The sequence below is a fragment of the Schistocerca gregaria genome, chromosome 2 (assembly GCF_023897955.1).
Source record: "Schistocerca gregaria isolate iqSchGreg1 chromosome 2, iqSchGreg1.2, whole genome shotgun sequence".
Classification (NCBI taxonomy): domain Eukaryota; kingdom Metazoa; phylum Arthropoda; class Insecta; order Orthoptera; family Acrididae; genus Schistocerca; species Schistocerca gregaria.
The window spans coordinates 398,488,230-398,504,299 of record NC_064921.1 but is presented as its reverse complement, the minus strand read 5'-3'; the positions used below and the strand labels follow the sequence as shown (position 1 = coordinate 398,504,299).

Sequence of the window (16,070 nt, the reverse complement as noted above, 5' to 3'; positions counted from 1 at the left end):
CCACCTGGACCCAGATGTTGAGTTGTTACCAATGCCCCTAAAATCGGTTGTCCCTTGCGTTACTTTGCAGGGGAGGGGGATGGCATGTCTGTGGCTGTGCACCTTCCACCCCTACTCACTAGTTCTGGTCAGGAATTCCTTCCATCACTGCCATACTCACCTGCTGTGGAGGACATGGATGTGGCAACAGTCATCCCAATGCCTGCATCAGTGGAGTGATCATTCCCCAAGAGGTGCTATAACCCTGTACATTCATGGTTACATACCATGGCACCTGTCTGCCAGCACACTGCACTCAAATACTCTGTCAACGGCATCCCCATGGGCTTGCCACCAGAAGCTACCTGCAACTCGTGCACATAACATGACACGCGTTGTGCCATCTATCTGAGCTCTCTTCTATATAAGGACAGCATGGTAGGTGACTACCCTCAATTTGTGTTCTATGGCTTATGGTACCGATTATATGTTTGTTGTTTACTTGAATATGGATATATAAACTTCTGTTCTTTGTGACTGCACTACTGTGTCTAGCACTACAAAAATCACTATTTTTAAACAACCTCTTACTGTTCTGTGACTAGTTTAGGTCATTGCACCCACCAAGTCTGTTGCTTTCCACATAGAGAAATTTGTGACTTTAAATATTTCTTGAGTACTTCTTTGGACCCAGAGACATGATGATTCATATGATTTTACATCGATTAGAGTGATAAATTTGGTGCCAATTATAGTTGCTGGCAGTCCTATAGGTTAATCTACAATATAGTAGTACACCTGTCTTAGTCCTCCAGTCTCTGCATTGTAGCAATATTCAGTTCAAGACAAATGAAAGAATTCAACGTGATAAATGAAGTAGAGTAACAAGAAAAGCTTTCACTCAACACTCAACAATTTTCTTGAAGCATGAATTTGATGTTAGCAGGCAAGGAAAATTTTGCTCTGAAGCTTTCTGTCACTCATCTTTCTTTCACTGTGACTTTTTTATGCCTACTAAACAACAGCTAAAGTAAGGCCCATAATGGAGCCCAATTTTGATAGCTTTCTTTACTATAAAGTCTCTGTGTAGCAGTCTTGTCCATCCAAGATCAAACAAATATTGCTATCCAAGGTTTGTTCACTGATCATGACTTATTCAGAACAAATTTTCACTCTGCAACATGGCTTGAGCTGGTTTGAAACTTTCTAGCAGATTAAAACTATGTGCTGGACTAAGACTCAAATTGGGACATCTGCTTTTTGTGGGCAAGTGCACTACCAATTGAACTATCCAAGCATCACTCATGGCCCGCCCTCACAACTCCACTTCTGCCATATCTTATCTCCTAGTTTCTAAACTTCACAGAAAGTCTCCTACATACCTACTGGCCCCTACCACTTGACTCACAGTTACTGTAATCGAAATAAGGGTATGCTTTCTTGGCCACTTATGGATTCAGCCCTGTAGATCAATTCTCTCAAAACACTGCTGTGTTGCACTGCATGGTGGTAGCTGGATATATGTAAATACAAGTCATCATGTATCAGTTTCTTTCATCATGCCCTGGTATGATATCTTGCTTGTTCCATACACCAATGTGAAAAATTGAATGCAGATGTATTTCCCTGCCTACATGGTGAACCTTCTCATGGATGATGTTGACGTGATCAACAAATTTATACAGGAAACTCCTGCCATGTGTCCACATAATGAAGATTCTGTCAATATATCTACAGAAATCAGTGGGTTGGAGTTTCGTGACTTCAGTAGCAACTGCCTCAAAATGTTCCATGTGTATATTCACTATTCCTGGGACATGTTGCACTGAAATTAAGAGTAGGCAAGAATTTGTTGAAAAATCTCACTGCTGGCAACTTGAAGTATTGTGCTAGTAATATCACAGAATCATTCGGAGGCACTGGGGGTGAATAATAAAAGTTATAGCAACACTCACCATCACGCAATCCTCACAGGGTCAGATTCATTCAGAGAGCAAGTGATGGCATACTGGGGTGCAATTGGTTTACTCTGTGGCAAACAAGTTCTTCAGAAGAGCAACTAATAACAAGTATTTATCACAAATTCCTTGTATGTTGGTACTCCAATAGTATTCAGAGTTTCCAGCTGTGTCAAGAGGTTTACAATCCATGAACTTTCTACCATGTGTTCCTCAATACTTGTCAACTGATGGCTGATATGTGGTTGCTGCTGTCAGCCTTATATAGCACCACTACTGCGTGTGACATCATTGGTGCCCAGTCCAATGCCATAAAAGGTGATGTTTTGGTTACAAAATTGCCATTTCCACTTTGAACTTCCAATGGCCATGTCTCAAGCTGTGCTTAGCTGCAGACCTCCACCCATTTTGAAGGTGTTTTCAAAGATTTTGATCACCATCACTTTTTTTATGAGCCAATCCCAGAGACAATTTGCCCTTGTAATAGTAGATGTTTTATCGAATTTGATTTGGTGCCGGTTTATCGGATTATGCTCTGCTACAGCTGATTTCTTAGGATAGAGGGCTTCATTCTTATGAGTCCTCAGTGAAATGATTTGCAAAATTTGTTGGTTATTGCAGCTGTTTTTTTTTTTAAAAAAAAAAAAACTTTCTGTAAGTGGCTCAGTGCGTTTTGCAGATTTTCAACGCCTGAAACAGTTTCTGTTAGGTGCTCCACGTCCTTAGAACAGAACATTTCTGTTATGGGTGCTGGTAGCATGCAGACACCAGTCCGGGCCGATAGATTTGCAGTAAGCACTGTGGCTGAGACATCCGTCTGCTTTCTGGTGGACAAGTATGTCCAGGTATAGCAAGGAACTATCTGTCTCTACCTCCATTGTGAACTTAATGTGGTCACGGATATTGCCAATGTGATCCAAGAACTCTTACAGCTTGTCATGTCCATGAGCCCAGACAACATATGTATTGTTGACATACCGATAAAAGTAACTAGGCATTGCAGGAGCCGTATCTAGGGCAATGTCTTCAGGATACTCTATGAACACGTCGGCTATAAATAGAGCTAACAGGTTTCCCATCACAATCTTGTTCATCTAGTTAAAATATCCTCCACCATAAACAAGGTGACATTACTGTGTGCTTAAATAACTCCACAAAAGTGTCTTCAAGTTACTGGGAGAGCAGATCTATAGAGGCTTTGATGGCACTGTACATGAATAGAGGCAACATCAAAGCTGACCATCATTTCTCCTTCTCGAAGATGCAGGCATTTGATTCAATTGAGGAAGCCAATCATATTCTTTATGTGATGTGGACAGTGACCAACATGCAGAGTAAGGAGGCTGGTCACGTTTTGTGAGCCTGTGACTTGGCAGTCCAATCCTTGTCACAATGTCCCATACTGGTGTGTCCTTATGAATTTTTGAAAGGCCATAAAATGTAGGTGGTTGATGTTCCTGATGGAGGAGATTTTTAATGATACTCCAATTCAGCGAAGACCACTTGAGAAGCTCCAACACCTTCCCCATTATTCTGGATGTTGGGTCCCATGATAATTTTTAGTCTGTCTCCTCCTCCAGCATCAACTGAATCTTCCCATCATAAGTGGCTTGTTTCATTATGACTGCTGCACTGCTTTATCAGCTGACAGGACTAAGATGAGAGGATCATTGCAGAGCTCATGAAAGCTATTATCTCAGCTCTCATTATGTCCTGCACTGGCAGCTCGGATTTTGAAAGAATATGGCTCGTTTCTCGACAAACTTCTTCTAGCACTTCACTGGGAATCTTGTGAACTGCTTGTTCTACAATACTTATTGTGCCAGCAAAAGGGATACTACCTTATATGGTACTGGACTGTGCACCACTGACATCACAGGCGACAGTGGCACAATATAAGGATGGCAACAGTAACAATTTGTCTGTCACAACTTGACATTTGCCGAGGATTACTAGGTTGAATCTTGTGGACTATAAAGCAATTGATGCGACTGGAAGCCCGAGAGCATTTAATGAGTAAGATAATCTGGTCCAAACACCACTGTAGACAGGCCAGAGAGCTAGGAAGCTTAGTCTTCCTGACCTACAGCTTCGACAACAGTTTGCCACAGAAGAGTTTCTTCTCCTCATAGAGATAGTCAGTGGCAGCTTGCGACTATAAATCCTGGGTGTTCATAGATTTTTAGATTCAGAAAACTTTGAGAGTGTGAAATTAATAGCACCTACTGTATAATTGTTATGCTTATCAATATGTTTGTACAATTTCAGCCACTGCCAATAATAAAAACAACAGTGATAATATTATAATAATACTAATAATACGCATATCTTATCTAACAAAGAAAGAATTGTTTTGTGGAATATTATTGTTTTGTACATAATCAAATACAGGTTAGGACAATAACAAAATAATATGTAAGGTTTCACAACTCTCCACTCACATTTCTGTGTAAGCAGTTTTCGTGCTTTTTTATTTTTTCAGACAAATGTAGAAGATCCCTAGCACGCGTATTAGTCACAAATTTACTTCCAGCAGAAAATGAGGTATTCTTAAGATGCGCTCACACAACTTGTGCTAAATGTAGAGTTCCTTGTAAAATGTTTGCTTGTCGACACGCTTATTTGATTTCATCAATCAAGGGATCTGTTCTAGGAGGGCCTAGTTCCTTTGCGGCTAACTTTTCCTCGTAATTTAATTTCTTATTGCCAGAATGAGATTTCCGTTCGGCATCGGAATGTGCACTGATATGAAACTTCCTGGCAGACTGAAGCAGTGTGCTGTACCAGACTGAACTCGGGACCTTTGCCTTTCGCGGGCAAGTGCTCTACCGACTGAGCTAACCCAAGCACGACCCATGACCCCTCCTCACAGCTTTACTTTTCTGTTAGCATTTAAAATAGATTCAACATAGTTCATATTTACAGTTCACATGAAAGCCAATTCCCGCACAGTAAACAAGCAACTCCACACACAAAGTGCTGTTTGTGGAAATACACTCCTGGAAATTGAAATAAGAACACCGTGAATTCATTGTCCCAGGAAGGGGAAACTTTATTGACACATTCCTGGTGTCAGATACATCACATGATCACACTGACAGAACCACAGGCACATAGACACAGGCAACAGAGCATGCACAATGTCGGCACTAGTACAGTGTATATCCACCTTTCGCAGCAATGCAGGCTGCTATTCTCCCATGGAGACGATTGTAGAGATGCTGGATGTAGTCCTGTGGAACGGCTTGCCATGCCATTTCCACCTGGCGCCTCATTTGGACCAGCGTTCGTGCTGGACATGCAGACCGCGTCAGACGACGCTTCATCCAGTCCCAAACATGCTCAATGGGGGACAGATCCGGAGATCTTGCTAGCCAGGGTAGTTGACTTACACCTTCTAGAGCACGTTGGATGGCACGGGATACATGCGGACGTGCATTGTCCTGTTGGAACAGCAAGTTCCCTTGCCGGTCTTGGAATGGTAGAACGATGGGTTCGATGACGGTTTGGATGTACTGTGCACTATTCAATGTCCCCTCGACGATCACCAGAGGTGTACGGCCAGTGTAGGAGATCACTCCCCACACCATGATGCCGGGTGTTGGCCCTGTGTGCCTCGGTCGTATGCAGTCCTGATTGTGGCGCTCACCTGCATGGCGCCAAACACGCATACGACCATCATTGGCACCAAGGCAGAAGCGACTCTCATCGCTGAAGACGACACGTCTCCATTTGTCCTTCCATTCACGCCTGTCGCGACACCACTGGAGGCGGGCTGCACCATGTTGGGGCGTGAGCGGAAGACGGCCTAACAGTGTGCGGGACCGTAGCCCAGCTTCATGGAGACGGTTGCGAATGGTCCTCGCTGATACCCCAGGAGCAACAGTGTCCCTAATTTGCTGGGAAGTGGCGGTGCGGTCCCCTACGGCACTGCGCAGGATCCTACGGTCTTGGCGTGCATCCGTGCGTCGCTGCGGTCCGGTCCCAGGTCGACGGGCACGTGCACCTTCCGCCGATCACTGGCGACAACATCGATGTACTGTGGAGACCTCACGCCCCACGTGTTGAACAATTCGGCGGTACGTCCACCCGGCCTCCTGCATGCCCACTATACCTCCTCACTCAAAGTCTGTCAACTGCACATACGGTTCACGTCCACACTGTCGCGGCATGCTACCAGTGTTAAAGACGCGATGGAGCTCCGCATGCCACAGCAAACTGGCTGACACTGACGGCGGCGGTGCACAAATGCTGCGAAGGTAGCGCCATTCGACGGCCAACACTGCGGTTCCTGGTGTGTCCGCTGTGCCGTGCGTGTGATCATTGCTTGTACAGCCCTCTCGCAGTGTCTGGAGCAAGTATGGTGGGTCTGACACACCGGTGTCAATGTGTTCTTTTTTCCATTTCCAGGAGTGTAATTAAACTCAAATAGTAATGTCAACAAGGTCTATCAACGTGGTCACTTGACTAGAATACAAATGAGGTGCTGAGATCCATAAGGGTCTCAAGCACAATGCCGTAGATCCTACATTTAAATGAATATCACAGAAACAAGTGATACAGCTTTTTGTGAAATTTCATATATATGATGTGGGTATACATGCAGATCAACCAGACTCACCAAAAATCAACAGATTTCAGAAGCATGAATAAATGCTACAGTCTCACAACTGACGGTGATGTGCTTTCGACCCTTATGATTCTCATGCTCATGAGGGAAACTTCCCATCACATCCCCTCAAATTTAGTGGTAAGAGAGCCCAGTGGACAACCCGAAAACAACTACACACAGATGTAGCATGAAAACAAGAAGGAGGTGTACTGCACTGTGTGTGTGTGTGTGTGTGGAGGGGGGGGGGGGGGGGATGTAATATTAGATACAAGGAATAGCATGGTGTCATGGTTAAGCAGTGATAGAATTGGACTACAAACTGGACAAACCCATGTTCAAAACTCCATTGTGTCAATTTTTCTTTTTTTTTTCTACAGTAGTATGAACAATCCGTCCAAACAGTGATTTGTCTGTTCGTTGTATTAAAATTTATGTCTGTGTCATGGTGTATCGTCCATTTGCAACAGTAGGGCATAAGTAAGACATCTACAATGAAAGCTGATTCTGCTCAACTACTCTATTAGCAGCCGGAATGAAGTACCTTTCGAACTGGTACTGCAAATTATTGATAATAAGGTGACAAGTTAACCAAATCCTCCACCAAAAACCACGTCTGGTGTCTCATGCATGACATTTGTGACAGTATGTGTGTCTCACGAAAGGAACCTCTCATCAATGTACCTAACTTCTACACCTGATGAGTGAGTGAAATACGCCTCATTGCCTGATTTTGGTGTGGGTATCAATGTGAATGTGATCACTCCTGAAAAAATGACGAAAATATAACAGTTTGTCACATAAGCTGCAACAGATGAATGCAATAGTTTCACGAACACACAGTTCTTATGCTTTTAATGTTTTTGAAGTTGCATTCCTTTTTTGGAAGTTTTGACTCTTGAATTCCTTTGTTGTAACATTCTTCATGCATTTATTTGTTGTTTTAATTTCTGTGAAATGTCTACATGGCATCTTGCCTGCTCTCACTATTCATCACATTTACTTGCAAAGTAACGTATTCTTAGTACATGACTCATATTCTATGACTAATGTATAGTATGACACCTGTCAAGACTGCAGAAAAAGAACAAAACATTTCAATGACCAGACAAACAAATGATAATTCTGTGAAAAAAAATAAATTAAAAAAATTAGGATGAGAGACTTTCCAACATTGTTCATCTGCTTTTCAATCTAACACTGTGACCACTTAATCATGACACAATGGTTGTCCATGCAAGTTCGATATTGTGCTTTGTAAGCTTCAACCATTCGCTGTTTCTATTTTGCTCCCCCCCCCCCCCCCCCCCCCCAGCTCAGTACACCTTCTTCCTGATTTCAGGCTTGATAAGTGTTCTGTTTTTGAAGGGCTATCCACTGGACCATCTACCACTAAATCTGAGAGGGTTGCAATGGAGAGTTTTCCTGGTCAGTGCCTCAAGTGGATTACTGTATCATAAACTTCAGAACTTAATATACTATAACTCATTCAGGAACATACAAAATAGGTTTACTGTCAGTACAACTTTAACATATACTGATGTACGATCTAATTTTACTACAGAATGAATTAGCATATCTGAGGAGCGTGCTACCATCTAGCAGGTTTGATGCTGAGTAAACGGGGTTAAAGTTTGCTGCAGTTTGCTACCGCCTGGTTGTACTGATGTAAACTTCTAATTGAGAGGCAAGGATTAGCTGTGCATATCATCAACCGTGCACATTGTTTATCAAATACATATGTATTTGGCCTGTAAGGCAGATAGGTCACGTGAGGTGCGCATGTGTGAAAGCTCCTTAAAATGTGCACAACTGAAGGTGTGCTTGCGACCCTGATTCCAACTTTCAAAGAGTCTAGAGAAGCACTGGTGCGGTAGGTTTAAGTGCTGTATATTTCAGATTGCAGCTTCTATGTTACGATTGACAGCATTCGAAGAAAAAATAAACAATAAATCCACAAGGTGTCGAAAGTTAGGGTGTTCACGTGCTCTTGGGCTCTTACGCAGCAGCCGCCACTGGAGATAATATGATCTTGTCTTTCCTGGTGAGTTTAACTAATACAAATTCCTCATGTTTCCAGCTCAATGGAAAGGCACAAAGTTTTGATGGGGGGAATTCTCTTTGTCTTTTGGTGAAGTACCAAATCAGCATCTTTGTCGTCATCATGTACGTAAAGATGGTACTAGGCTGTGAGTACCCAGCAAACCCAGTTTGAAAAACTCCTAACACATGGTGGGGTTCTTTTGAAGGAATGGTTAAAGAGAAACACAAATTAAGAAACAATGTTTTAAACCAAAGTAACTTCTACTGTTACTTCTAAAGCAACTTCTCACTGTAGGTATATTCAAGAGTACAAGAGTTCAGAAGAAATATAAAATCAAAACTACCTTAAGCTGGCCAAGAATCTAGAGAGATTGCACACAATTGGCATCTACAGCAATCAATGCAAATGCAAACTGTAGTATTTCATATAGACACAATGCCATGTCCTGCAGCACTTCTTGGAAAACACCAGGAAAGTTTGCCTTGGACAAAAACTGAACTGGAGATCAAAGTACATAGCTTAATGATACAAACACTGTCACTTTTGAACGGTTCAAATTGCTGTGCATGTGCAGTAGAATCTGGACCAGAAAATAAAGGATGCCATTAAAATTACGAAAATGATGACCTTGTAAACAAAGACAGAGGATACCAAATTAATTGTAACCCAATGCTAGCTACAATACACTATGAGATTCGAATTTGACACCAGGGTGTAAGATGGTGCTTGAGGCACTGATCGAAACATCGCCCCTTTCAGATGAACTTTATTCTAGATCATAAACAATATCATAAAAATGATTTTTAAACATGCTGCTTTTTACACAAAAGAACTACTGGATTTTGACATCACTGAATTGGGAGAAGATATGCAGTTGACAGGAAAATTACCAGTGATTAACAATGTCTTAAAATGTCACCTCTCTCAAACACATACAAAAATCAAAAACTTTTTTGATATAATACTGATAGCACAATAGCAGAGAGCCTCCTAAAAGGCTAAGGTGTAATGAAAGTTGTTATGTTTCTGTTTGTTATTTCTAGATCTAAATTACATAGGTTTCTTTGGTTTTCAAATAATGAATATCATACACTCTTAGCAGTCATTACGTACCTGAGTAATACCAATTCTCCCCTCTTTATCAAGTCTCTCTTCATGGATAAATTGAGGGATCTGAGTTGTCTTGCCACTTCCTGTCTCTCCAATAATAATCAATGTGGAATGTTTTTTAATCTCTTCCAGTATTCTGAAATAGAAGAGAAAGGTCGTAGTAAGGGCAGTGGCAATCTGAAACAGTCATTATGGCATGGCCTAAGTGCTTTTACCTGATACAACATTATAAGAATTACATTCTCTTCAAGAACTGGTTTTAATCTCTCTTTCTTTATAAATTAACTGTGTGCAATATAATTACACATTTCCCATTCATACACACACACTAAACTAATTTATTTGCCCAAAGATCACTTTATAATGATATCGGAATTATCGGCTTAAATTTGATGTGTATAAAGAGCTATGCAAAATTAGTGCACATGAACTTCACAGCATGATTCCTTTTCTATTTAGCAGTACAAAAATATCCCTAACAAAACTTCATCCCATACATATTTTCAGTAGAAAATGGACATCAAGGAATGGCAGATTGGTGACACATTAATCTCATTCAATGCAGCGTAACAATGTTGCCCAGTCAGACCAGTAAGACCAATGGGAAGAGTCTTGTATCACAATAGTCAAGGTGTAGAGATGGATTCTGGGTCTAGGTGTATTTTTATTAGCCGCTGATTCTGTTCTGCCCAATAATACTGTCGTATAAACTGATTTTTAAACCACACATGTCCTACAGTTACATTATTTTTTTCAAGGTGAAAATAACAATAATTGCTCAGACATGTCACAAACATTCATGAAGAGTATTAGTCAGTTGAACAAAATTTACTTGCTGCAGAGCTGAAGAACTGCAAATCTTATCAATGTGAAAATGTTAAATACACATCCTACATGTACAGTGTTAACGGTCAGATGTATTACATTAGCAACCTGAAAACAGTATAAATATACTGTTAGTGACAGTACATCTTTCACAAAACATATGTTATCTTCAGAGCAAATGCTCAAAGTTAACTGCCTGCATCTCTGAAAATTTAACGATTTGCTGGATCACACTTCTCTGACCTCTTCACAACATAGCACCATCCAAACTTAGAAGAGCCGCAAAGACACATGTATAAATTATTCTGCATTCTTTGGCAAATTAGAATAAATGTGCTCCTTCTCAAGTGTTGGCACAGAAAAAAATCCAGGGATTTAGGTAAGGCAAATACAGAAGTCATTAAACTTAACTGACAAGACTGATCCATTTACCAAGAAGTTTTTCTTAAATATCATCACACGTTCCAAGTTGTACAGGTGCACTATTACATTGCAAGCACAATCTCTGCCACACTTGAGTGGAATATTTTACATGGTTGAGGCAAATGGTTTGTGAGAAATGCATACTTCCGTGTGGTGAACCAGTCTGACAACAAATAGCAATAAAAAATACTCATCACTCCAGTCCATGTGTTGTTGCTAAAACATGTTGTTTAAACTTATTGTTATATCAATACTGTGGAAAATGAGTGAGCCAATAAGAAGTATTAATAATAATAATATTAATGTATGGAAATACATACTAAAAGCACTGTACTTATCAGACAGAATGTTGAAAAATATAATTACAACTGTTACATGATGATGTGGACAAAAATAATAACAGAGTTTAGTAATTACCTTTGAAATGGTTTGCTAGCCCTAATGGTAACATAATGTACTAACGAAATGTAACAAGTACAAAAGTACTAAACGTGATAGTACTAACTGATAGAACTAATGGTAGCACGGTATACTGGAAACTGGGTTAAAATGTAGAAGGTGAAACAGTGTGAAACAATACACTTACATAATGTGGCTGAGATTTGCATGATTGTAGAAAAACTACTGATGAGAAATATTAATTCAGCAGTGGATGATAAGAAAAGCAGGGATATATAAAAAAGAGATAGTCTGAATCTGTCTGTCTGTCTTTCTTCATTTCTTTCTAAGTGTTATAGGGTATGGATGAAGAATAGAGAAGCAAAACTAATAATCTACTGGAATGAAATGAGGTATGTAGTGCATGGTAAGAGAGAGGGTGTATGTACAAAAGTAAGGTGGTCTAATAAAAGTAATTGTACTCTCATTTCTAAGTTAGTATCAAATGACAGCATATGTTTTGTATGTCCTGCTGTAATTAGTGAATTACTATTAAGAAACTGTGTAACATATCAGAAGACAGTGATTAGCAATTGAAAGAGCTGCAACTACACCAGGAACCAAACTCTCCAACCTCTAGTACACTAGGCCCTCTGCTGTTCCTGATTTACATAAGTGATCTAGGTGATAATCTGAGCAGCCCCCTTAGACTGTTTGCAGATTACACTGTAATTTAGTGTCTAGTAAAAACATCAGACGATCAACTTCAATTACAAAACGATCTAGTGAGAATTTCTGTATGGTGCGAAAAGTGGCAATTGGCACTAAACAAAGAAAAGTGCAAGGTCATCCACATGGGTACTAAAAGAAATCTGATAAATTTTGGGTATACGATAATCGCACAAATCTAAGGGCTGTCAGTTCCACTAAATAGCTAGGAATTACACTTATAAGCAACTTAAATTGGAAAGACCACATAGTTAATATTGTGGGGAAGGCGAAACAAAGGTTGTGTTTTGATGGCAGAACACTTAGAAGATGCGACTAACCCACTAAAGAGACCACCTACATTACATGTGTCCGTCCACTACTGGAATATTGCTGCACAGTGTGGGATCCTTACCAGGTAAGGTTGACGGAGGACATCGAAAAAGTGCAAACAAGGGCAGCTCGTTTCATGTTATTGTGCAATAGGGGTGAGAGTGTCACTGATATGAAACGCAAGTTGGGGTGGCACTCACTGAAACAAAGGTGGTTTTCTTTGCGGCAAGATCTATTTACGAAATTTCAATCAGCAGCTTTCTCTTCCGAATGCGAAAATGTTTTGTTGACACCCACCTATGTAGGGAGAGATTATTATCATAATAAAATATAAGAAATCAGAGCTCGAACAGAAAGATTTAGGTGTTCCTTCTTCCCACACGCCATTTGAGAGTGGAATGGTAGAGAATTAGTATGAAAATGGTTCGATGAAGCCTCTGCTAGGCACTTAAAGTGTGAATTGCAGAGTAACCAGGTAGATGTATAATGATAAACTCTACCCATTGTACCAACTGGGCACCACTGAACTGAATGAAGATACTTGTGCATCTGATTACAGCTTACCAAATAGCGTCTATTTTGTACCGAAAATGTAGGAAACAGAATTTTGTTAAGAGACACTTTGGTATTTGCAGTGACTGCCACTTCATGCCACAGCTGGATATGAAAAGCAGGACACTCCTAGCAGTGGCAGCACTGTGTACTGATACGATTACCTTGGCCTATCCACCCAAAGACATTAACAGCAACAATAACAACAACAACAACAACTACTACTACTACTACTACTACAGCCACAGCATGCAGGGAAGACTTGCCAGCTGACCAGGTAGGCTGACTTTGAAATGCCCGATACAGGGCAAACCATCACAACCTGGAAGCAAGTCTTGTCTTCGGCCACCATCGTGCTCGAGTATGTGTAAACACTATGTGCAGCCCTATTTAAACGAGCATCCAGGCTGCTACAGCCAGTTCATCTCATTTTGCTGTGCTACACTGTTAGCTATGCCAACAATCGAGAATTACGAACACAATCCAAATTCTGGACATGCATCTTTGTATATTCTATCTTTCACTATCTACACTTGGCTGTACTAACTGGACACTAGAATTCTAGAAACATCCCCCAGGCTGTGGCTAAGCCATGTCTCTGCAATATTCTTTCTTCCAGGAGTGCTAGTTCTGCAAGGTTCGCAGGAGAGCTTCTGTTAAGTTTGGAAAGCAGGAGACGAGGTACTGGTGGAGTTAAAGCTGTAATGACGGGGCATGCGTCGTGCTTGGGTAGCTCAGTTGGTAGAGCACTTGCCCGTGAAAGGCGAGGGCCCAAGTTCGACTATCGGTCTGGCACACAGTTTTAATCTGCCAGGAAGTTTCATAACTGGACAATGTTTATCAGAACAGAACTTTCGCCTCTGAATTGTACTTTCAATTTTTTGGTGTGTTTAATAAACATATGCCAGTGATTGAGTCTTTCAATAACAGCACTTCTGTATCTGAAGCAGAAGGAGCTGAACTAAATAGGAAATGGACTTTCAATTTGTATATTCTATCATTCACTATCTGTGCTTAACCGTACTATCCAGACACTGTTTATCAGAACTCCACGAGGAAGTTAGGGCCGTCTCTTGCCCTGGATTTGAGAACCTGACCCTGAAGGCAGAGGACTCAACGGCAAGGAGAAACTACCCCAGAAAAAATCCTTAAGGATATGCAGCCAGAACAGACAGAAAGAAGGGAATCACAGTCCAGTATCTGATAGGGGAAGAGGACAAAGCAAGGTTGTCATTCAGTGACATCCTTGCAATACTAAAAGTAATAGAAAATTTAAAACTACGACAAGAAAAACAAGAACACACGCACACACGCATATCCATCCATACATACACAGACACAAGCTTGTGTGCGCGAGTATATATGAACTTGTAAAAATTTATGCTTGTGAGTGTTTTGAGGATGGAACACTATCGATGGAATTAAAAAAAGGAAAATAAATATCATGCTTAAGAAAGGAAATGCCAATGATTGTTCACATTATAGAATTATAGAACTTTGGCTTTCATAAATCGTGCTTCAAAACTTGACTTCATATTGCTAACTAAAGACTAAAAGCTAAAATTAAACACCGTGAATCGAAGTCCAGTTAGGATTTAGGATAGGAAAAGGATCCAAAGAAGCTATAATGGCATTATGAATGATCTAAGAAAGAACTGAGATGAACAGGAAAACATCTCTCATCCACCGACTTATGGGAGGTTTTTGATACAGCAGACAGGAAAATACTGTTTGGAAATCTGAATAAAGCTGGAATGCACTGGAGAGGTAAAAAGATTCTTTCTCAATCTACAAAAAAACAAGAATACAGAAACATATCAATGAAAATAATCAATTTTTGAAAATATAATGTGAGAGGTGTTCAATATGTAATGAATACATTTTTTTCAAAAACAGGTTTTTTTTCAGGATTCCAAAACACAATATATTTCCCCACCATTTTGGCTACAAAACCCTATTCTTCAACATGATCTCTATTCTTTGTGATCACCTTACGCCACCTTACTGGATGGCCTGTATGCCTGCAAGGTTCCACTCTGCTGGTCGACTTTGGAGACAACATCGTGCTGCATTAGTAACATGCCCGTCATCCCTGTACTGCTTCTCATGGAGCACATCCTACACTGGGCCAAACAGATGAAAGCTGGAAAGTGCGAGATCTAGGCTGCAGGATGGATGAGGAAGAAAAGTCCAATGAAGTTTTGCAAGCTCCTCTAGGGTGTGTAGACTTGTGTGAGGTCTTGCATTGTCGTGGAGGAGAAGGAGAAATTTGTTTGCATTAATGTGGTGACGAACACAAGTTGATTGCTGTACCATGAGGGAGGACATCAAACAGAATAACCCCTTTAGAGTCTCAAGATGACTGTCACCTAGGGTTTATTGGCTGAGGGTGCAGCTTTGTATGTTTTCTTTGGAGGAGAGGTTGTGTGGCACAACTTCATGGATTGCTGTTTTGTTTCTGGATCCAAGTGATGAACCCACATTTCATCACACGTGACAATGCTAGACAAAAAAATTGTTGCCATCAGCCTCTTAACATGCAAGCAATTCACACAGATGGTCCTTCATTGCTCTTCAGAGTCTTCTGTTAGGCAGCAAGGAACCCACTAGGTACACACTTTTGAGTGCTGGTGGACAAGTGTGTTACAACTACCAACAGAGACATCTTGAAGTGCAGCAATGGAGCAAGGTGTTTGACTGTGATTTTTCGATCACCTTGAATGAGAGTGTCCACAAATTCCAACATTATAGGAATCACAGCTGTGTGTGACCGGCTGGCATGGGCGAGATCAGACACTGTTGTGTGACCCTGTTGTGACAATGACACAGACACCTCGCCCAATGACTCACCATGCTTTTGTTCACTGCTAGATCTCCATAGACATTCAGCAAGCCACTATGAATATTCATGATGCTTTGGCTTTCTGCCAAAAGAAACTCAATGACGTTTGAAACGTACCTCCATCATAGACAGCATTTTGAAGTATAGTGCCACCACCTATTGGAACTTCATAAAACCGCAGGGGCTGAAATGAGAAAAAGTCGCCCAGTGCCCTAGGTCAAGGGAGATTTAATGGACGAGTTGACAAAGAGCGGCTTAAAAGGGGAGCTGGGAGACAGATAGATACTGTGTACAGGAAAATTAAAGTTG

The 16,070-nt window shown here is 40.9% G+C and overlaps 1 protein-coding gene across 2 annotated transcripts in view; it reads right to left on the bottom strand.

Moving 5' to 3' along the window:
- The window catches only part of LOC126322260 (ATP-dependent RNA helicase DHX33), a 108,354-nt gene that overhangs the window by 66,998 nt on the left and 25,286 nt on the right, over positions 1-16,070 (bottom strand). For both annotated transcript variants that reach the window (XM_049994274.1, XM_049994276.1), the window contains one exon: positions 9,704-9,836. In XM_049994274.1, coding sequence (XP_049850231.1) covers positions 9,704-9,836 — 133 coding nt within the window. The remainder of the gene's footprint in view (positions 1-9,703; positions 9,837-16,070) is intronic.